Here is a 20131-nt window from a genome sequence, read left to right as displayed (position 1 = left end):
AATGACTAGATTAAATGATGTACATTTTTATTATTGAAGACATTAAACATAGATGTTCTCAAGCCATTTGAAATACGAATAAACAGCCAAGGATAAAACAATGTTTAATAACGTGCTCTAACTGCAACCCAAAGAAAACTAGATGAAGCAAAGAGCATATGTAAAACAAATTACATAATTACATACATAGAAACATACGCTTTCGTACTACAATAATATAAGTATTAAAAGCTAACGGAAAGCTAAATAAGGCTCTTCGCTTTGCTAGGAGCCGCTTTGGAATCGTTATATTCGTTATAAATTCGTGTTTCGATTGTCATGTGAGGAGAGCTCATTCGATTTCTATACATAAATCGGTGTTATTTATGGATGATTGAGCCGCATGCTGATTAGCCAAAGAAGCATTTGTCTCTTCCGAATCGTTTTCGATATTTAGCGCGTGGAAGTACGGCGATTCGGGCTCTTCTGTCGTATTGGGCGTTTGAGCGTCTATGAAGAAGTCTGTGAAGTAAATATGAAATTAATTAAAAGCTCAAAGTATGAGTGCACCTTAAATAGTATATATGAAATGTACCTGATAATGATATGAACATTTAATTTAGCTTTTGTATGTTTTATAGCCAATACGTGGGTGTGTGTGTGTGAATGCGTGTTCGAATGACTAAAATGCAACATCGTGTAATACGGGTGTTGTGGGCATTATTTGCACTGTAAGAAATGTTTGGGTAAATGGGGACGGATCCTGATGAGGTGAATTGTCGACGTGCTAGTGACCCAATAGGATCGTGTGCTATACTAACCGGATTCAACACCATTCCATTCGCTGACAACTGCATTATGTGAGTGTGACTGACGTGGATTTGGATGATCCTCGACGGAGCCTTCGTAGAGCTGCAAATCTGTAGCCAGCTGACCGTGCTCCGTCATTTCATCAAAGTCAAATATTTCAGTCACTTTTACGTGATTGGTGCTATTATCAGTGTAGTAGTAGGCGTAGAGGGCATCATTATGCGTGCTCATCTTAAGAACATGTTCAAAGTTATCAACATCGACATTCAGTGGGGTGGCGCCGCTGTAAATATAAAGCTAAAGTTTACGCCAATTAACTCGGAAATATCCACTATTCTACAGACCATTCATCGACCAATATTGAGACGCGCGGTCCGTACAAGCGACTTGAGTGCAACAATCCAGTTGCATCAAAGTGTGGCGTGTCGTAGAGCGTGAATTTACTAAAGAGGCGCGTTTGAATTGCATTGTGCAACTGGGAAACCACTTGTCGCATTTGTTTAGTTAGCTTCGGGGTCAGACTGGAGATTTTATATACGGTGGCCAGCAAAAAGTCCATTGGCACTGTGGCTGGCAGCGAGAGTAGCTTGAGGCCGCGATGCCTAAAGATCCAGTTGGCCAATCCTTTGTTTGCCTGCTCAATGTAGTCCTGTATTACGTCCAGCACAGTTTGCGGCATGTTTGATGTCAAAGCGTCCTGCATAGCATTACATTCAATAAGTAAATCATATTAATTATTAAGCAGAGTATATATATATAAACAATTGCATTGCTACTTACTTTTCTATGCTTTTTGCATTCATGGCACTCTGGGTCGAACTCTGGGGGCTGAGCAACTGTTTCGGAGACAACAAAAGTCGATTGAACAGCAATACAGCGTCTGCAGTTGATTAGATTGTTGCGGTGAAGAAACTGAAGGGCATCGTCGAATCCTTGCTGGCAAAATTTCGATAGGAACTCGGGGCGGGGGGGAAACAGAATGCGAACAAATCGATTGACATTTTGTCGGGAGATTTCAATGCTAGTGTTTGCCCAGTTAAAGTGAAACAGCTGGGAGCTTTGGTCCCGTGGACAAATGTCGCTCTCGCCGCAGAAGGGGCTGACTGTAATGGTGTTCTCATCAAGAATGGGCAAGTTGTTTGAAAAGGCACCGTCCATATAGCGCACACCGCGAAATTTCGGAGGCAAAATGCCAGAGAAGCCTGGAATAAAACATGCGCAGAGCAGGGCCTGCAGCACCTCCTCGCGAGATTCGAACTGTGAAATTATAACATTTTGGCCATCATAGACGCTAGTCAGTGAAATATGTAACCGCCCATTCACTCGCAAATGTGCATCCTCGGGCAGGTGTTTCTGCAGACCCTCGAGCAAACACGTCTGTATGTTGAACGAGGGACTGAAGGGGCCAAGCGAGTGACGACGAGCCTCGTTCACTACTCGAAAAAAATCAGATGTCATGCTGCCAAGGGGCAAATCGCAAAGCAGACAACATGCCGCCAGGGAGCCTGCAGATGCACCTCCAATTTTCTCCAACAGCAAATGTGGCGCATAGTTCTTAAAACACACGGCCACACCGACATGATAAATGCCCAGAAAACCGCAACCAGCGAAAGATAAATTCATAATTCACTTTCTTTCTCTTTTTTTTGTTCAGTGCGCTAATAACTGTCGATATATTAAACTTTCTTTTTTTTTTTGCTACTTCCACTTGTATGTTGATCTTTGCTCGCTAATATATATACTGTTTTTTCGCAACGTAAATTGTTCTGATTCTTTGTTTGGGAACAGCTGATTTGTGGCAGTTTTACGAGTGCTATCGATATATTCAAATACCTGTGACTGTACAAAATATCAAGTCAACAAGTATCGATAGATTATGAGCATATATTACTTTTTTAGCTGAGCAATAAATACTAAACTTTCAAATATGCGTTAATTGGTTCAATTTTATTTCGCGTTACTTCTGCCTTGACATTCCCATTTATGTTTTTCGCACCCAAAGAAAGCAACACAGATCAGATTTGCATTATTTATCAAAAATAAAAAAATTGAATATAAAAATATATTGCATTTTAAAATAGAACAATTAAAATTGAACAATTAGACAATTTTCCTTAAAATTAAGATTATCGTGCATGCACGTGCATGCATGCACGCATGCATACGTATTACGTTGTAAAATTTAAAATTAATTATTTAGTGGAATTTGGGGCCTTGCCACCAAGTGGCACAACATCTGCGAATGGAATGGATTGCTCCTCGGCAAAAGCAAGAAAATCTACGCCGTAGTGTTGAATGAGCTTAGTGAGCATGCTGACATCCGCCTCCGCTTCATGGGCATTGACAGCCGGTCGCTCGAATATACGGCTATACATTTTTGATAAACCATAGACACCGCAGGGTGGATAACGTTTTGTGGTGGAACTTTTGAGTCCAGTAAAAAGTTGACGTCGTGCTTTTATATCGTTGGATGACCGCTTGATGGCTGGAAATTCCGTGCCGTCGACGTCCATGTGCTGGCGTTTAAGTGCTGCAGCTTGACGGTTCAGAATTTGGCGCTTGGGCGTGCTTTCGTTTAGTGCCTGCCAGTTGATTTCCTTTGGGGTAACAGCTATCTCAGTTGAATTGTCAGCAGCATCAACGAGCTCGCCTCTAGTTTCAATTGGCAAAGTACTCTCCTCAACAACAACAACTGGCTTATCATTTCGCTTATCGTCAATAGCCATGAAAGCGCTCAGTGAATCAACGCAAAGTGTTGAGGCTGGCAAACTGATATTCACCTTCCCAAGCGCCTGCTTAATAATGGGGAAATCAAATGGCCAGCCATTATGCGCAACTAGACATACGGGAGGGGGCAGATGCTCCAGGAACCTCTTAATAAGTTCGCCTGCATTCTCATTCAGCTTTGACTCCCGCTCCAAAAGGTAGTTGCTTAAGCCTGAAAAAAATGATAAATTGGCACAAAGAAAATAATAAATAAATAAATAAACTATCAGTCACTTGAATTTCCCGCATGAGTCATTTATGCTGCTGACCTGTAATAATTTCTGCTTCCGGAAGCACAAGCATTGACGGTTGGAATAGTAGATTCAACTTGTGCATCACTCTTGGTGCCGAGGGCAGTACATTGATTACCGGTTCATCTGCTGGGTTGGAGTCACTTGAGCGCGTATTATTCAATAAAATAGCAGCATCAAAGGCGTAGATGCACAATTCCGTGATGCTAACACGATTATTCCTATGTTCAGGCAAATTCGACGTTTCCAAGTCCAACACTGCGAATGTCGAGATTGGCTCCCTCGGCTCACGATGGTTGTCCACAGCAATATTTGGCGCCATTGAAATCGTAGGTAAATGAAGGACCCTTAGAAAAAATTGTAATAATAACAACAAATTATTGCGAAGCATTAGGAGATTCCCAAATTTGTTTTAACATTTTAACGTAGTTAAATTTAATATTAAATTCACTTTAGTTATACCGTGGCTTTATGATAGAAATTTTTTAAAAACGTTGAACATTTACAATTATTTTAAACAATTGCAAATATAAATGAAGAGCAACCATCCACCCACGAACAAAATATAAGCACTGTGAAATATCGACCAACCACCACAATTTATAAAGACTCGATAGTCGCAAAACTCCAACTCACCACACCAATTAATTAAAAAAGAAAACGGTTTGATGGCAAGCGGAACTTTATAAAATTTCAAAGTTAGAGCTCGTTATTTATATTTCAAAATATGAGTTATCATTGTGAAAAATGAGATAATCAATATTTCACAGCTGCGTCGCCCTTCATCTAAATTAATCACCTCTTGTTAACTTGTATTAGGCTTAATGAAATCACCTAACAATAACTTTATTAGAGTATCTTCTTTTTAAACATTGTAATTAAGAAAAAAAATCATTGTGCAATCTTTGACTTTTTAAACAGTGTACTCACAAACAGTAATACACTAAAACAAGAAAAGTCAAACAATTTATAATATATAAATACTTGAAGGATTTGAAATCCATTCGTGTTAAGAATTTATAATGACACATTACATTGAAGTGGATATTCGAGTAGGTGCAAAATACTTCGTTTTTTGATCATGGCACGTGAACGGCACAAGGAGAATATATGGCTAAAGATCACCACTGTTTAACGACTTGGTATCTTCGGATTTCGCATCCCCTACCCCATCCAGTCTGTCAGCACGCCGAGTTGTTGAAAACTGCAAATAGTCCATGCGTGTAGCCGCCTCATATTCCTGTACGAGGCCGTCAACAATCTCACGGGACTCGTCCAATTCAGTTAAATCATCCTTAAAGATATCCTCGCGTCGAAATTGATCCAGAAAAGCGCCACGTTTCCGCAGCTTGTCATATTGATTAAGAGTGCGCTCAAATAAAGAGCAAATGCTCGTGTGATTGGCCAACATCAAGCCCGAGACACGATGGTTGCTTTGTACATACGGCGAAGAGCGAGACAATGCCACCTGTATTGAGGTGGGTCCCCATGGAATAAACTGCGCCAACTTGCGCTCCCGTATACGCTGCAATGATTTGTGCACTTGCGTGGGATCCACCTCGCCCTGTATGATGTTCAGTATCGAGATATAACAGTGATGATTGGTTTTGTCGGGGCCAGTCGAAACCATCATGTTCTTTGGCTGCAACAGACGCCGCATCACATCCAACACAGTTGTCTTCCGCACGTTGACAGGCTGGTGCGAGGACAACGGATTATGCTAAAAAAAAGTTGCATTCATTAAATCGGGTTTAAAATAAGCGCAGTATTGCAGTACATTTACTTGACTGCTAAGATTAGCGTCGCTGGTCAGCGGTGTGTAGCCCGTCATGAGGAAGTGCAACTGAGGTGTTGGTATCAAGGGGGCCGTTAGGCCAATGAGATTGTTATTCATATACGATGGATAGCGTAGCGTTGTTGTGCTAACACTCATTATGGTGGAGACTAGCGTATTGATCTGCGTAAAGGTTGGATTCTGTATATGCAATCGATCGCAAGCAATACGATTTAAGGCCGTATTATCCAGGACAACGACACTGTCCGCAGCGGTTGTTAGACGTCGTAGCGTTAGCATTGAGTTGTAGGGTTGTACTACAACATCGCTTATTTCGTCTTGATTGGGAAACACGCTGTACGTTTGGATAAGTTTCTTGGGATAACGATCCGCTAAGCGTTCCATCAGAAATGAGCCCATGCCCGAACCAGTGCCTCCTGCAATCGAATGGCATAGCACAAAGCCTTCAAGCGAATCACTTCCATCAGCTTCGCGATCGATTATATCAAATATTTCCTCCTGTAATTTATCGCCTTGGCTGTAGCCAGATGCCCAATTATTGCCTGCGCCACCACCATGCTTCGACAAGTAAACATTCTCTGGATTGTAAAGCTAATAAAAATAAGGTTTTAATAATTCAGTAATTTAAGGTTCTACTCATTACTTACTTTGGAATAAGCAGAAGTCATGATGGTGTTAATAACGCGCGGCTCCAAGTCAAGCAGTACGGCTCTCGGTATATAGTGATCATCATCCGCTTGATAGAAGAACACATCCTTCCTGTCCATGCCATCGGTGGCAAATTCTTCAAGTACCCCACTAGGCGAGATTCCATGTTCCAAGCAGAGTCGTTTCCAAAACTCAAAGCCAACTAAAATATCGTTCAAGTAAAATACAGAACGAATTTATAAATATTCAACAAATGGCATAAATTGGACTCACTTTGATTTCCACATTGCCCCAGCTGGAGCGTAATTATTTCACTTGGCATTTTTACGAGATGCTGCTTCGATGATGCCTGCTGATGCGGGTCTTTGCAAAAAATCTGAGCTACTTGTGCGTTTTGTCGTTTAATATTTATTATCCCAGTTAAATTTACATGCACATCACACTGAAAACACTGTAAATTGTTAACAAAACAAATTGTTAATAGGAAAAAACTTAAATAAAAGATGCAGCGGGTAGTACAGAAAAAAACAATCGATAACACAATCGATATTGAGTAAAGCTATTGTGCAGTTACTGTGACCTGCGTAATGTTTGGTTTTGGGTTATCGATATATAGTAAATTTAAACTTTAAAGCTCCAAAATAAATTAACAAAAAAAAACTCAGTAAAAACAAAAGTCTATAGAACAATTAAATTTGTGTTTATAATTCATATACCTTTTCGGGGAAATAATTGTTTGCTTTGATAGCTTGTGCTATCGATAATAGCGATGATTTTACTGTCAGCTTCACGCGGGCAAAATATTATACCGGCTTGGGATGGCATTGCCATTGCCCGCGCAGAGTTCATGGTCGGTAGTTGTTTTTGTATTGCCCACATTTTAAAAGTAAGCAAAAAGCGAAAACAACGCTTCTATAGATTTTGCGATCCAATTTCTTAGCTACGCAATTTCTCTAGCTGTGTGTAAAGAAGACAAAACAGCACTATCATGCCTCGCTCGAAAACTGCAACAAAACAGCAGCCTGCATCAGACTTGTCAGCAACAAATGGCAATGATGGAACATCTGAGGAGGGGGTCGCAATTATTGACACTGTTACTAAACAACCAGCTAAAAGCAAAGCGCGCGGCAAGAAAACAGCAAATGAAACGACCGATGGCGATGTGAACGATGCACGGGAGGAAAAGGAGGTTGTTGTAAAGAAGTCTGCAGTCAGAGCCCGAAAGAAGCCAGCTGAAAAAGCGGAGGCTGCTGTGGTCGAGGATCCAGAGCCACCCAAACCAAAAGGACGCGCTAAGAAATTGCCTACAGAGGTAAGTGATGCGGCCAAGACTAAAGCTAAAGCCACAAAGCCGCGCGCGAAAAAAGAAAAAACACCAGCGGCCGAAGAGCCTGAAGTAAGCAAGGGACGGGCTAAGAAATTGAAAACACCCCTAAACGAAACGGCCGCTTCTATTGAGCTGGCGATCAAGGAGGAGGAGCCGAAAGCGCGCGGTCGCAAAAGGGAGGCAGAGAAAAAGGAGAGCGGTGCAGCTGAAGCAGACAAGCAACCGGAACCAGCTAAGGGACGTGCTAAGAAGATTTTAACTGACATTGCCACCAAGGGAAAGGCAAAAAAAGTTGATACAACTATTGATGTAGTAGCAGCAGCAACAACAACGGCTAAACGTGTGCGTGGTACAAAGCGTTTGGCAGATAGTGAAATTTCCGAGCTGGTAGAAGCAGATGACGACGAACCAGAACCTGAAGCGCAGGTCACAAGCAAGAAACGCGTCAAATCAGCAAAGGTCAATAATGAAAATGTTGAGGCTCCTGCAAAGAAACGCGGCAAGAAGGCAGCAGCTGATGAGCCACAGCAGGAGGTGGCCAGTGTTGAAGCGCCAGCAGCTACTAAGAAGCGTGGTCTAAAGAAAGTCAACGGCAAACTAGATGAAGAAGAGAATGTGCCAGAGAGCAAGCCAGGTAAGCAGTCGGGTTGTCAGATTATAATGATTAAACTTCTTCATTAATTTCGACTCCACAGCACGCGGCCGCAAGCGAGCTGCTGCTGTTGCCGAGGAGGACGCTGACTCCATTGCAGTCGATGAAGGTGATGGCTCAAGAAGTACGTTGACGGAGCCCGGCTGTGGCACTGCAGTATTGAAAAGTTTGCAAAATGTGCTCAACTTTTGTCTTCCAGCGTCCAAGGCCAAAAAGCAACCAACCCTAAAGGTGGAGGCCTATGATAAAAGTCATTTCACATCGCCAACGGATCAGGCATTCAATTTGAAAATCTCTAGCTGGAATGTGGCTGGTCTGCGTGCCTGGTTAAAGAAAGATGGATTACGATTTGTGGAGTTTGAGCAGCCGGATATATTCTGCTTGCAGGTATGCAGTACTATAAATATTTAAAAAAAAAGCCAACCAAGTATTCAATATGCCAAATGTTTTCACTCTTAGGAAACAAAATGCGCTAATGATCAGCTACCGGAGGAGATGGAGCGACTGCCCGGCTACCATCCGTATTGGCTGTGCATGCCAGGTGGGTATGCAGGCGTCGCCATCTACAGCAAAATAATGCCCATTAATGTGGAGTACGGCATTGGCAACAAGGAATTCGACGATGTGGGTCGCATGATCACCGCCGAATATGAGAAATTTTATTTGATCAATGTCTATGTGCCAAACTCGGGACGTAAGCTGGTTAACCTGGAAATGCGTATGCGCTGGGAGCAACTATTTCAGGCATATGTCCAGAAATTGGATGCCCTCAAACCAGTTGTCATTTGTGGCGATATGAATGTTTCGCACACCGAGATCGATTTGGCTAATCCAAAGACAAATACACGAAACGCCGGCTTCACCAAGGAGGAGCGCGAAAAGATGTCTGAATTGCTGGCCCTTGGCTATGTAGACACCTTCAGGCACCTGTACCCCAAGCATACTGGTGCCTACACCTTCTGGACCTATATGTCCAATGCGCGTGCCCGTAACGTCGGCTGGCGTTTGGATTATTGCATCGTCTCCGAGCGCTTTGTTTCACGCGTCGTGGACAATGTGATGCGCAGCCAATGCATGGGCAGCGATCATTGCCCTATTACAGTCTTTCTAAATGTTTAAGCCCACACAACATGCATAATTTCATGCATATACACATATTTATTTTTTTTCTTTCGGTTTTTCAGTTAAAAATTACTGTTTTGTTTTCGAAATTGTTTTCTAGTAGTTATTTTTGAGCTGCATTTTTATTTGCATTAATTTTTCACTTACTCTCTGTTTTTTTCGTTGTTATAATTAATTCATTTCAATTCGATATTAATATTATATATGTTCATACACACAACCATTTTACATTCTGTATTTCAAATAAAGTTTAAAGTATAATAAATTTAAGTACTCAAAAATGCCGACACGCTGTATAATTTAGTTATTTTCGACAATTTTATGGCAGTTTAGGCACAATTATGAGCCATCATATCAACAGAGATATCATTTAACTGTTAACGGTACTTTTTTTTAATAGCATTAGAGAAATGGCAAAAAATAAAAAAATATATGCATACATATATGTATGTAGTGTTTGCATTCATACATTTGTAATCATACCATGAAATACATATGCATGTATGTATATGATAAAAATGGACACTTCGATGTGCCAGCAGTATTGCTTGTGAATACATACGCATTTACCAGTGAAAAGGACACTCACTCAATCGACACTCAATATACATGTACATGAGAGCATTAAGAAAGAGTAAAGGGGAAATTTGTGTCTTGTGGGACATTTCGCAACATTGCACCTTATTATGCACTGTTAAGAGACTGGGTATGTTAGGGAAAGCACAGGCTCCTTGCTTTTAATGTTAACTAACAGTATGTATCAATCGTGCACTGCAGTATCGTATAGTTTCGTTGAGAGAGTACAAGAGCCCTTAATAATTTAAGAAGGCCCGTTGGACATCTCTTCAGAGACTAAGTTGCTCACGCAAAGACGGCTTCTGGTTACCTTTTTTGTAAAGTGGTAATTCTGTTAAGACGTCACTTCTCTGTTATTTTATTTAAAATGCATTCGGCGCGCACTCGATCAGAGATCTGAGAGTAAAAGTTTTTAGATAATCAAAACAGTATATTGACTATTTGTAATACAAATTTACCATAGTTTGCAATAAATGAATAGTAATAAACTGTATTAAGAAGATAAATATAGGAAATTTTAAATTTAAAGTGGCTCGAAGATATTTGGAGATTTTATAATATTTAAGAGAACATCTTACACAGAGAATCCGATTTCAGCCAAGATAGACCGAGGAGTATACGTAAGCAGCACTCTTACTTCTTTCTATAGAAATGGTTACAAAGGCATCATTTGATTTAATTGAATTTAATTGATATTTGTTTATGTTTTTATTATATTTATCAAATAACAACAATTTATGCTATACTATAATAGTTAAGGGTACAATACAAATATGACTTCCGCCTTAATTAGCCGTGTTAAATGTTTGTTTGCTTCTGGTTGTTGTTTATTGTGTGTGTTATTCGATCGTTTAGTTGGCATTGTTCTATGCTTTAGAAATTAATATAATTATGTAATGCTTCCACACTCAACTGCCCCAGTTTATTTTGTGTTGATTTAGTAAATAAATATATATGAAAAATTAAGCGCTCGTTTTTAAATTAAAGTTTTTGTTTTCGCTCAAAAAGACAAAGTCGAATAAAATCTAACTGTGAAAAACGCTAGCAAGCTGTCCGTTAAAAATTCATTGTATCGCATTGTATTGCATTGCATTGGATATTATACTTGTATTGTGGTGTCTGGGCTGCGTCCGGTGAGCGGCATGTGCCCCAATCAGGGAGTGGAGGGCAGCCTCTTGCCCGACTGTCACATCGCCAATCGTGTGTTTATGTATTCCGTGTTGCACTCGATGCAGGCCGAGGAGCGGCGCGACGAGGAGGTGGACGCCGAGTTGCGCGATCGATATGAGGTGTTCCGTGAGGTGCTCCACAATTTCCCCATACCGCTGCATGCCCGGCCGGAGGGCGCCTACGAGTACAACTATGTGTACGATGCGCTGCAGCAGCAGCAGCAGCAGCAGAGTCAGCGTCGGCGTCAATTGTCGGATGCACAGAGCAGCACCTCCATGGAGAACAATGCCAGTGAGTCGAGTGCCAGTCTATCCAGCATCGTGTCCAGCATCAGCGACAGCTCCAATCTGTCCGCTCGCTGCGATTACTATGAGAATGCGGTGCGCAGCGCTCTAGCCCAGCTGGGAGGCGGTAGCGGCAGCGGACCGGCCCAGGACAAGGACTTCAAAGAGGACGAACAATTGCTAGACAGCAGCGATGAAACAAACTGAGTGATGTACACTATGTAGGCTAAGTATTATAGAAATCACAATATGTCCGTAGTAAAGTATTAACCAGATAATGTTCATCCTCTTTATTTCCTGGAACTCGGGGTGTGTTGATTTGGCCAGAAAGTATGGCGTATCCAGTAGAGGATGGGGTCGATCTTATATACAAAATTTTATGGTCATATATCATCATGAGTCACCATCATCAAATGAGCCGATCATAGCATGTTTGGAGATTAGTCTGGCTGTACATATGTCTATCTATGCATGTATATATGTATGTATATATATTTGACGTACTTATATGTAAATAACTGTATGCACGTACGTACATATTTATGCCTATTATAGACATATATAGATGCATACATATATACATACATGATGGGCATATCTATATATGCATGTATATATGTATGAATGTATATAGGTTTGTTATGTGTGTCGTAAATTTTAATATATACATACATACATTATATATACATACATACATATAATACTTATAATATTTATAAAAATGTATATTTTAACTTGAAGACTTTAAACAAAATTTAATATATGTATAGTGCTGAAATTTTATCTACAATAATAATTATTATATAAATAATAATAATAAACATATCTATATCAGAGACATTGCAGCCGTATGCTGCGTGTACATGTGGATATCTATGTGACTGTATGTGCGTCTATGTGTCGTCAAGGGTATCTGCTAGTCGTGTACTCCCACACAAAAACACTTTTACTTGTTGGTTTTATTTGTCAAAGCGCGATAAATGATGTTAATCGCAATGAAAGTAAAATTCACCATTAAATACAACTAAATAAAAAAAGAAAACAAATTAGCCTAGTACAAGCGCTCATGCTATATGTTCCTATACATCTATATATGATTATATATATACATACACATACCAGGTATATAGTTGTTTGTGCAATAAAACATTTTAATGTGCGTTTGTCGCGCTTGTTTTCATGCTTAAAAAAGTGGAACCGTCGCTCTGGTCACTCGGCCGCTTATCAAATCAAAATGATCTCATTCATAATATTTTATATTACAATAACAAAAACCAAAACAACTAAATAGAGAGCAAGTAAAATTAACTTTAATAATAAAGCACGGAAGAAAGCTTCGGCCAACTGGAATGGAGAATGTGCGCTACAGCAGAAGAACATTATTTTATTTTAATTATTTAAATAAAATATGTTAATTTATATAAAGCAGTCTAAAGCTTTTCAAATTTGTAAAAGAAAATATAAATGTTAAAAGAAATAAATATCAATATTTTTCTTCATTATTTAAATTTATATAACGAAAAAAAAAATCGTTAAATAAATAATTAATATTATCAACCATAGATAATTTAATTAAGTAATTTAATAAAAATAAATAATGTAACTTAATACATTTTTATATTTTATATTTCAATTTTATTTTTATTTTTATTGATTTTGGCATAATTTGATTTATTTTAACTTTGTCCACACACAAATAAAATAAATATGCCATATTTTTTCACATAAAAAAATAAAATAAAATAACTGATAAAAATTGGTTACAAAAGATGTTTATTAGGCTTTCATATATTATATTTTAATTTTAAATATCCTCAATTATTTACAATAAAAAAATATTTAAAATAAAATAAATAAAAATTATTTACTTATTTATTTATATTTTACAAAACCAATTAAAATGTTTAATATTTTTTTTATTATTATTATTATATTTTTTCCTCATCCAGAGGCTTCAAGAAATTTTGCCTCATATCTAATATAATTTGAAAGTAATTGATTTTGTGAAAAAAGCTTTTTAAAGTATATGTATTATTTTTTTTAGTGATTCATTTTCTATAATCATTTAATTTGAATTCATATTTTCAGCAAATGCGTATATAGTAAGCTGATAAATTAATTCAAGAACTTTTGTGTGCAATATATGTATATTTAACAAATTATTTACAATTACAAAGTGAAAAGTACCGCAAACAGTCGCATCATTTGCCTCGTATACCCCGATCTGTCCCTATATTCTGTGTATTCGCTTCAGTCCAAAACAGTTATACATCATATACAACTACAACTGCAACAGTTGTATATGCTTAACCACAGTTCTATAATATGTGCTCATCATTTGGTAAATAAAAACTGCATTCAACTAACTAATGACTGTCCGGCTGGCTTTGCCAGTTGCTATGATCCACATATATCAAACATGAAATACAAAGAGCGTGCCCGGATCGTATCGGAGTCAGAGCAAAAAAAAAAAAAAAAAGAAGCTAAACACGACAGAACCTGGAATTGAGACCAAATTGTCATAAAAATCAGTTAGTCAGTCAGTTAGTCAGTGGCAGCAGCAGCGGCTACCTGGCCATAAAATTTTAGATTTCAGTTTTCATTTTTCATTTTTTCAGTTTCAGTTTCAGTTTTCGTTTTCATTGGGCAGTGCGCTTCCGCGCCGTACCGTTTAGTCGACAGAGATTTGTTAACGCGCTCGGTTCGTCGGTTAATAGGACAGCTCGATATTTAATAAGTGAAGTGATGCCAAGTGTTCTACTGCCTCAATAAGAATTTGGTTAAATCACATCACAAGTGTTTGGCGACGTGCTAAGCATTATGCACTCCTTCTATGCATTATTCATATTTTGCAATATATTTGCAAGCATTCGAACTGAAGCCGGTGAATTTGGTAGGTAGTCAATATTAAATGGGTTATATCTAAAATAAAACAGTTGACTGTGGGAACATGAAATATATTCAACTTGAATAATAGAGAATATATTAAGCAAAATTTAAAATTACGTCAAACTGATTATTTGCATACGCGCATATAAACTAATTTTCTATTTTATTTATAAATTTTGAATTTTATTTTAATCTTCAACATTGGATTTTCAATATTATTTAATAAAATAAAATAATTTTGTAAAAAATACAATTTTTTAAATAAGGTATGTTTTTGTTATATATTTTACTATTATTATAATTTATACAAAATTTGTCAATATATTTATTTATTTTTTAATTTAATATTTAATTTTATTTATTTTCCATTTTTTTTTTATTAAATTATTTTTTTTTATGCTTTATTTCCCATTTATTTATTTTTATTTGTATTCTCTAATAGAGATTGCATATGAATAAGACATTGCTAGATAGGATTTTTTGTGTGTTTTACAAAACTTTAATTTACAAATAAAGTTTAAAACATAAATTTTATTACATTTTTTTATTAAAATGTTTATTATAAATAAAAATATATAACAAAAAATTGATGAGTTCAATTATACTAGAATGAATATAATTCTATACAAGTTTTAACACAAAAAATAAAAATAGCAATAAAAAAATTTAACTGCTAAGTAAAAAAAAAATAAAATATAAAAAGCTATAAATTTTTACGTATTATAAGGTATATAAACTATTTGTTTGTTGTTTTGCTATACTTACATTTTTTATTTAAAGGTATAGAATGCGGTTATGTAAGCATTGTAGATATTTAAAAATTTAATATTTAATTTAATCCTCGTATTACATTTAAAGATTTTTTAAACTTATTCACTCGAAGTTTTTTAAAATTAAATTTACTGTTAGATTTAACAAAATTAGTTAAATAAATAATATTATTTCGACGATTTGTATTTACTATTAGAAACTGAATTAAATTTTTTAACAGTTTATGTTAAAATGAATTTGGAAATATATTCCTAGTCTAGTCAGATAATTCTTTCAAGTTACTAACTTACTAAAAATTATCATATTTTTTAATTAAACATTTATTTATTTTAATAATTATAGCATTATAGCATTACAATTTTTATTTTTATTGTTATTTTATCAGACAAAAAATGAATTCCAATTCAATTATAGATTTTATATAATTTACATTGAACAACATTCAATAATAATATTTACTGTAATATCAAATAAAATTTTACTGCTTGACAGAGAAACTAGTTATACCGGCGACCTATGCCAAGCGAGATCTGAGCAGCGATGGCAACAGCAGCGCCAGCAGCCACTCGGTGTCCGCCCGCTCCTACCTGGGCCAGTCGGCTGGCGCCTCGGAGTGCGCCTTTGGCACCGAGTGCACGCCCCTGCACGACTGCACGGCCATGATCTACGAGGTGGCCAAGAACTGTTATTACGGCGACAAGTCGTTGTATTGTGGCGGCGGCGAGGAGATGCCCTACGTGTGCTGTCCAAGCAGTCCGCTGGAGAAGAATCAGGTGTGCGGCAAGTCGCTGGTGCAGGGGCATTTCTACCGGGGACTCGGCTCGTATCCGTTTGTGGCGCGCGTGGGCTTTAAGCGTAAGTCAAATGAACGAAGTTCTATTAGAGAAGTTATATAAGGAACTCCTTCAACTGTAGATGTCAACACGGGCGCCTTTGCCTATCCCTGCGCTGGCTCGATCATTGCGCGACGCGTCATCCTAACGGCCGCCCATTGTGCACTGGCCAAAGCCGATGGCCATCGACTGTAAGTCATGCTCAGCTATATCTCACATGTATCCCATCTATCTCTCTGTAAATTTATGTTACTTTCCCTTGCTCAGCTCATCGGTGCGCGTTGGCGAGTACGACACCTCCAGTGATCCGGACTGCGCCAGCACTGGCTTCTGTGCACCGCGCTCAGTGAATCATGCCATTAGCCATGTGATTGTGCATCCCGACTACAAGCAAGGCCAATATCATCATGACATTGCGCTGCTGGTGCTCAAAACGCCGCTCAATTACTCGGGTAAGCGCTTGTGAAGGGGAACGAACGGTGTCAGAGGGTCAATGGAATGGGAACTGATAGAGAGAGAGAGAGAGAGAGAGAGGGGGGGACAGCCAGGGGTCGCTTTGCTGGGGGTTTCTGGTTACGCTTCGCAGTGTCAACGTTAATTAAAAATCGTTTTGCTCTGTGATATTTCTTCTATTTTCTGCTTTTGTTATTTTCGACTCGCCAAGTTCAATAATGTCAAGCCCATATGCGTCGCATCGTCTCCCATATTGCATGTTTGCTAATTCGAGGCTAGGGGCGGCAATTCGTATGGGAGAAGGGAGAAGGGGCTACGGCACGGTGGGAGGCTAACTTAATCGTCCAGCAACAAGCCACGCTCTGTGCTTAGTGTAGCAAATAATGAGCCAAGTTTCGATCTTAGATATAGTTCAATAGTTCTGGACTTTGAAATCTGAAACAAATTTCATATTTTAAACTTTACACTCGCTGTTTATGCCACTGAAATTAGTGAGCGAACATTTTGAGAGACTTTTGTATGATTATTAGCCATAAATATATATTAAATATGAAAACGCTAAATAGAACTTCGAAATACCTTAATGACAACATTGACTTGGGTGTAAACGAAAATGCTATTAGATTGGTAGATGTATATGGTATGAAAGTAAAATGCGCGATATAAGTAAAATAGATAAAGACTTAATATATTATTGTATGCATTTTTCGATATACGTTTTCCTTCTATATTTCACTAAGCCAAGAAATACAAAAAGGTGGACTTAAAATTATTTTTACTTCTGCTGATATAAACAACCTCATCAATCAAGTTTGAATTAAAATAAGTTTAGTTGAAATTTATGAAATTTTTATTCCAGTAAACCTATACAAACACCTTTTTCTGAAATACGAATATGCATTTTATATATTTTATTCATAGCTTGAAAAACACGATACATACAAAATAATAGTAATTAAATATAAAACATGATAAATAATACAAAATAATAAATACATATAATAATTAATAAATAAAAATATATCATCTATAGAAATATATATATATATTATGTATAGAAATGAGTAACTTAGAGCAGGGCAATATATCTTTAAATATTAGAAATACAGCAGTTACCCCACCAACGTTCTGCACTATGAACCAAGTTTGGTAAGGGAATCTTTAATAATAATTCATTAAGTCGTCAATTTCCAAGTTATCTTTGGTAAATTATAAAGCCATAAAATTTTCATCCGTATTAACTATGAAATTCGCCCCGCAATTATTTGATGTATAACTTAAATCAGATATTTATTCATGTTATTTGAGGGGCTTTCGTTCTCTTTTTGTGGGAAGGAAAGCATAAATCTAAATTGAATTTTAAAGCGTCAATATCATTGCGATCTGAGCAAATAAGGGGCATTACCGTCAGCATCTCGTCAGTGGGCTGGGCCGGAGTGGAAAGCAAACCCGTAAACAACACATTTGCCACGCTGCCGAGATGCGGGGAGCGTTACCTTAATTGCGGGCCAGGCTCGTTGGCTGGCGATTTTTATGGCTTTATAACGTTTTATGGGCGTACGTGAGCGCAAGGCCAATCAATGGGTTTGAACAATGAGAAAGAGCATCAATGTTACTATAACAACGAGCTGTCCTGCCATGCCCAGCCCTGCCCTGCCTCGCCCTGCCTCCCTTATCTTTGGCCCACGATCAAAGGGGCGTAACAGTCTCTGCAGCCAGACCCAAGAATTAGATTCGTATCGATTTTTTTTAATTCGTCTTCTTTTTCATCATCTGCTCCTCCTCGTCCTCCAATGCAGTGGCCACCCAGCCGATCTGTTTGCAAAAGACACGCGCCAATCTGGTCGTGGGCAAACGGGCGACCATCGCCGGCTGGGGCAAGATGTCCACGTCGAGCATACGCCAGCCGGAGATGTCGCATCTGGACGTGCCGCTGACCAGCTGGGATCTCTGTCTACGCAACTATGGCTCCACGGGCGCCCTCGAATCACCCAACTCCATCGAGGGCCAATGGATGTGCGCCGGCGGCGAGGGCAAAGACGTATGCCAAGGCTTTGGCGGTGCGCCACTCTTCATTCAGGAGAACAATATCTTCTCACAGGTGAGCCTAAGCCAGCTGACTGACATGCCATTGATGATGAACTTCTCCCTCTCCCTCTCTCTCTGTCTCTCTCTCTCTCTTGGCAGATCGGCATCATGTCCTTTGGCTCGGATAATTGCGGCGGGCTGCGCATACCCAGCGTCTACACGAGCTTGGTTTACTTCCAGGAATGGATACATGACAATACGCCGCCAGAGTAGACACAGCTACTGTTCATAATTTTCCTAAGCTAAGCTTAACTTTTAAATGCACATGAATATATTTATAAATAAATATATGTTCATTTATATTTTTTATATTTGAGACAGACATTCAAAACTATTTTTCTCATGCGAGAACGTTTTCATTTTATGTAAATTATGGGATTCAAATGCGTTGGACTTTATATGACACTCGCACACACTCTCTCTCTCTCTCTCTCACACACACATCCACACGCACACCACTAATTTAATTGAATTAATTGAACTTTGACACGAGCAACGGGGCCTTCCGAACAACAAATGATCTTTCCATACAAATAATGCGTTGCAAAGAAAACAATATTTCACTTGAATTCTGTTTTTTATTATTTATTATCGGAAGACTTTAAAGAGCAAATTCGTCGCATATTTGAATAAAATGCTGAATAAATACTTGCTGTCTTACTCTAAAAATATTCAGTCAATTGAACTCAAACGTTTCTCTTGCAATAGATGGTATTCTTCTATTCAATTATTAAAATTTAGATAACTTTATAAAATATAGATAAGATCTATAAAATAACGTGTTCTTATTTAAATATCTTTAATTTATTTATAATATAGGAATCAGGACTCTCAAGTCAAAAAAAATATGGAAATTAATCCATGTTGAATCTGCATTTCATATCTATTTAAAATTATTTTATTGCTAAATCTCTCGTTCTATCTCACTCTCACTTTAACTCTTTCTATCCCTACCATACCGATTGATCTCTCCCTCTCTCTCTCTCTCTCTCTCTCTCTCTCTCTCTGTCTCTCTCTCTCTCTCTCTATCAGTCCTTCTCTGCCTATATCTCTATATTTATATATATTTCTAAATTGAAAAATATTAACATTAAATATTCGAACAGTCGAGCTTGAAAGAACAGCGGCTTGATTTAAATCCTAATATTTAAAATAACATAAAATCTCTCCAAATATCTGCTAAAAATAATAAAGTTCTTTAAAATGCCATCAACGTGCTTTAAGTCCAGCTGGAAAATTGCTTCGTTTAAGCCCTTTTCTACCATATTTATGCTTCTGTCGTTAACGTTAATAGCTTTTTGGCCTCAGCTGCTTTGATGCATGGCTCCGTCTTTTCATGTGTGTTTGTGTGTGCGTGTGTATGTAGGTTCCCGTAAAGTCGTTATGCCATGTGGTTAATTGGAGTCAGCTGTTTTTATGAGCCATACGAATCAGCTGGCCGTTTGACAGGAGCAGGAGGAGGATGGCCAAGAACAGGAACTGGATCAAAAAAGAAAAAACCAACGACAACAAAAAATGGAAAGGCAGCCCCAGTGAGCAGTGCACTGCGAGAAATTACACGTTGCATTGTGTCGTGTAATTGCATTCGATTCGAGTGCGCTGCATTATGCAACAGGCAGCTGCACAGTTGACAAATTAACTGAAAACGCGAACGACATCGACGGCAAATCAAATGCTTCAAATTAATTTACGGCCTGCCCTCGAAATGCCGTACAAC

At 38.2% G+C, this 20131-nt stretch overlaps 6 protein-coding genes across 17 annotated transcripts; 3 read left to right on the top strand and 3 right to left on the bottom strand.

Annotated features, from left to right (window-relative positions):
• Nucleotides 1–6: 6 nt before the first annotated feature.
• Nucleotides 7–2600, bottom strand: LOC108610783 (patatin-like phospholipase domain-containing protein 2). Of its 2 annotated transcripts, none has more exons than XM_018003075.2 (4): nucleotides 1570–2599; nucleotides 1134–1486; nucleotides 801–1072; nucleotides 7–501 (listed from the first exon to the last, which is right to left on the bottom strand). In XM_018003075.2, exons 1-4 carry the CDS (start codon nucleotides 2410–2412, stop codon nucleotides 332–334), a joined length of 1638 nt encoding a protein of 545 aa, XP_017858564.1. In that variant the 5' UTR covers nucleotides 2413–2599; the 3' UTR covers nucleotides 7–331. The 2 variants fall into 2 exon arrangements, with proteins under 2 accessions (XP_017858564.1, XP_017858565.1); XM_018003076.2 differs by lacking the exon at nucleotides 7–501 and adding an exon at nucleotides 575–708 and having other exon boundaries at nucleotides 1570–2600.
• Nucleotides 2601–2804: 204 nt separating this feature from the next.
• On the bottom strand, nucleotides 2805–4742 carry LOC108610786 (uncharacterized). 5 transcript variants are annotated; one of them, XM_089464808.1, is made up of 3 exons: nucleotides 4606–4742; nucleotides 3825–4153; nucleotides 2805–3727 (listed from the first exon to the last, which is right to left on the bottom strand). In XM_089464808.1, exons 2-3 carry the CDS (start codon nucleotides 4126–4128, stop codon nucleotides 2982–2984), a joined length of 1050 nt encoding a protein of 349 aa, XP_089320934.1. In that variant the 5' UTR covers nucleotides 4129–4153; nucleotides 4606–4742; the 3' UTR covers nucleotides 2805–2981. The 5 variants fall into 5 exon arrangements, with proteins under 5 accessions (XP_089320934.1, XP_089320933.1, XP_089320931.1 ...); XM_089464807.1 differs by lacking the exon at nucleotides 4606–4742 and adding an exon at nucleotides 4443–4465; XM_089464805.1 differs by lacking the exon at nucleotides 4606–4742 and adding an exon at nucleotides 4269–4427.
• Nucleotides 4743–4758: 16 nt separating this feature from the next.
• gammaTub23C (gamma-Tubulin at 23C) lies at nucleotides 4759–6966 on the bottom strand. 4 transcript variants are annotated; one of them, XM_089464802.1, is made up of 5 exons: nucleotides 6830–6966; nucleotides 6523–6700; nucleotides 6249–6451; nucleotides 5584–6192; nucleotides 4759–5526 (listed from the first exon to the last, which is right to left on the bottom strand). In XM_089464802.1, the coding sequence occupies exons 2-5, from the start codon at nucleotides 6569–6571 to the stop codon at nucleotides 4921–4923; spliced, it is 1467 nt and encodes a 488-aa protein (XP_089320928.1). In that variant the 5' UTR covers nucleotides 6572–6700; nucleotides 6830–6966; the 3' UTR covers nucleotides 4759–4920. The 4 variants fall into 4 exon arrangements, with proteins under 4 accessions (XP_089320928.1, XP_089320929.1, XP_017858567.1 ...); XM_089464803.1 differs by lacking the exon at nucleotides 6830–6966 and adding an exon at nucleotides 6769–6785; XM_018003078.2 differs by lacking the exon at nucleotides 6830–6966 and having other exon boundaries at nucleotides 5590–6192; nucleotides 6523–6811.
• Nucleotides 6967–6991: 25 nt separating this feature from the next.
• Rrp1 (Recombination repair protein 1) lies at nucleotides 6992–9818 on the top strand. Of its 2 annotated transcripts, none has more exons than XM_018003072.2 (4): nucleotides 6992–7135; nucleotides 7207–8210; nucleotides 8272–8615; nucleotides 8688–9818. In XM_018003072.2, the coding sequence occupies exons 2-4, from the start codon at nucleotides 7238–7240 to the stop codon at nucleotides 9345–9347; spliced, it is 1977 nt and encodes a 658-aa protein (XP_017858561.1). In that variant the 5' UTR covers nucleotides 6992–7135; nucleotides 7207–7237; the 3' UTR covers nucleotides 9348–9818. The 2 variants fall into 2 exon arrangements, with proteins under 2 accessions (XP_017858561.1, XP_017858563.1); XM_018003074.2 differs by having other exon boundaries at nucleotides 7032–8210; nucleotides 8272–8352; nucleotides 8428–8615.
• Nucleotides 9819–10804: 986 nt separating this feature from the next.
• On the top strand, nucleotides 10805–12168 carry LOC108610788 (uncharacterized). Of its 3 annotated transcripts, none has more exons than XM_089464810.1 (2): nucleotides 10805–11601; nucleotides 11712–12168. In XM_089464810.1, exon 1 carries the CDS (start codon nucleotides 11069–11071, stop codon nucleotides 11585–11587), a length of 519 nt encoding a protein of 172 aa, XP_089320936.1. In that variant the 5' UTR covers nucleotides 10805–11068; the 3' UTR covers nucleotides 11588–11601; nucleotides 11712–12168. The 3 variants fall into 3 exon arrangements, with proteins under 3 accessions (XP_089320936.1, XP_017858572.1, XP_089320937.1); XM_018003083.2 differs by having other exon boundaries at nucleotides 11708–12168; XM_089464811.1 differs by lacking the exon at nucleotides 11712–12168 and adding an exon at nucleotides 11655–11671.
• Nucleotides 12169–13921: 1753 nt separating this feature from the next.
• Nucleotides 13922–18748, top strand: LOC108610785 (chymotrypsin-like protease CTRL-1). The gene is made up of 6 exons (XM_018003079.2): nucleotides 13922–14273; nucleotides 15533–15895; nucleotides 15956–16064; nucleotides 16141–16325; nucleotides 18126–18427; nucleotides 18514–18748. Exons 1-6 carry the CDS (start codon nucleotides 14201–14203, stop codon nucleotides 18625–18627), a joined length of 1146 nt encoding a protein of 381 aa, XP_017858568.1. The 5' UTR covers nucleotides 13922–14200; the 3' UTR covers nucleotides 18628–18748.
• Nucleotides 18749–20131: the final 1383 nt, after the last annotated feature.

This window comes from Drosophila arizonae, chromosome 3 (assembly GCF_054131065.1).
Source record: "Drosophila arizonae isolate 15081-1271.41 chromosome 3, UAZ_ARI_1.0, whole genome shotgun sequence".
Lineage (NCBI taxonomy): Eukaryota > Metazoa > Arthropoda > Insecta > Diptera > Drosophilidae > Drosophila > Drosophila arizonae.
Note: the sequence above shows the minus strand (reverse complement) of the source record. Positions and strands in the feature narration are given on the sequence as shown.

Excerpts from the sequence above, each read along its gene's own strand:
- LOC108610783 (XM_018003075.2), bottom strand. The coding sequence starts at position 2,412 with ATGAATTTATCTTTCGCTGGTTGCGGTTTTCTGGGCATTTATCATGTC. Across the intron at positions 1,487-1,569 it reads AATGCAAAAAGCATAGAAAA|GACGCTTTGACATCAAACAT; the intron begins GTAAGTAGCAAT and ends AATGCTATGCAG. Across the intron at positions 1,073-1,133 it reads TCAATATTGGTCGATGAATG|CGGCGCCACCCCACTGAATG; the intron begins GTCTGTAGAATA and ends TTATATTTACAG.
- LOC108610786 (XM_018003080.2), bottom strand. The coding sequence starts at position 4,197 with ATGCTTCGCAATAATTTGTTGTTATTATTACAATTTTTTCTAAGGGTC. Across the intron at positions 3,728-3,824 it reads GGAAGCAGAAATTATTACAG|GCTTAAGCAACTACCTTTTG; the intron begins GTCAGCAGCATA and ends CATTTTTTTCAG.
- gammaTub23C (XM_089464802.1), bottom strand. The coding sequence starts at position 6,571 with ATGCCAAGTGAAATAATTACGCTCCAGCTGGGGCAATGTGGAAATCAA. Across the intron at positions 6,452-6,522 it reads GGGGCAATGTGGAAATCAAA|TTGGCTTTGAGTTTTGGAAA; the intron begins GTGAGTCCAATT and ends ACGATATTTTAG. Across the intron at positions 5,527-5,583 it reads ATCTTAGCAGTCAAGTAAAT|CATAATCCGTTGTCCTCGCA; the intron begins GTACTGCAATAC and ends ACTTTTTTTTAG.
- Rrp1 (XM_018003072.2), top strand. The coding sequence starts at position 7,238 with ATGCCTCGCTCGAAAACTGCAACAAAACAGCAGCCTGCATCAGACTTG. Across the intron at positions 8,211-8,271 it reads TGTGCCAGAGAGCAAGCCAG|CACGCGGCCGCAAGCGAGCT; the intron begins GTAAGCAGTCGG and ends TCGACTCCACAG. Across the intron at positions 8,616-8,687 it reads CGGATATATTCTGCTTGCAG|GAAACAAAATGCGCTAATGA; the intron begins GTATGCAGTACT and ends TTTCACTCTTAG.
- LOC108610788 (XM_089464810.1), top strand. The coding sequence starts at position 11,069 with ATGTGCCCCAATCAGGGAGTGGAGGGCAGCCTCTTGCCCGACTGTCAC.
- LOC108610785 (XM_018003079.2), top strand. The coding sequence starts at position 14,201 with ATGCACTCCTTCTATGCATTATTCATATTTTGCAATATATTTGCAAGC. Across the intron at positions 14,274-15,532 it reads AACTGAAGCCGGTGAATTTG|AGAAACTAGTTATACCGGCG; the intron begins GTAGGTAGTCAA and ends ACTGCTTGACAG. Across the intron at positions 16,065-16,140 it reads AAAGCCGATGGCCATCGACT|CTCATCGGTGCGCGTTGGCG; the intron begins GTAAGTCATGCT and ends TCCCTTGCTCAG.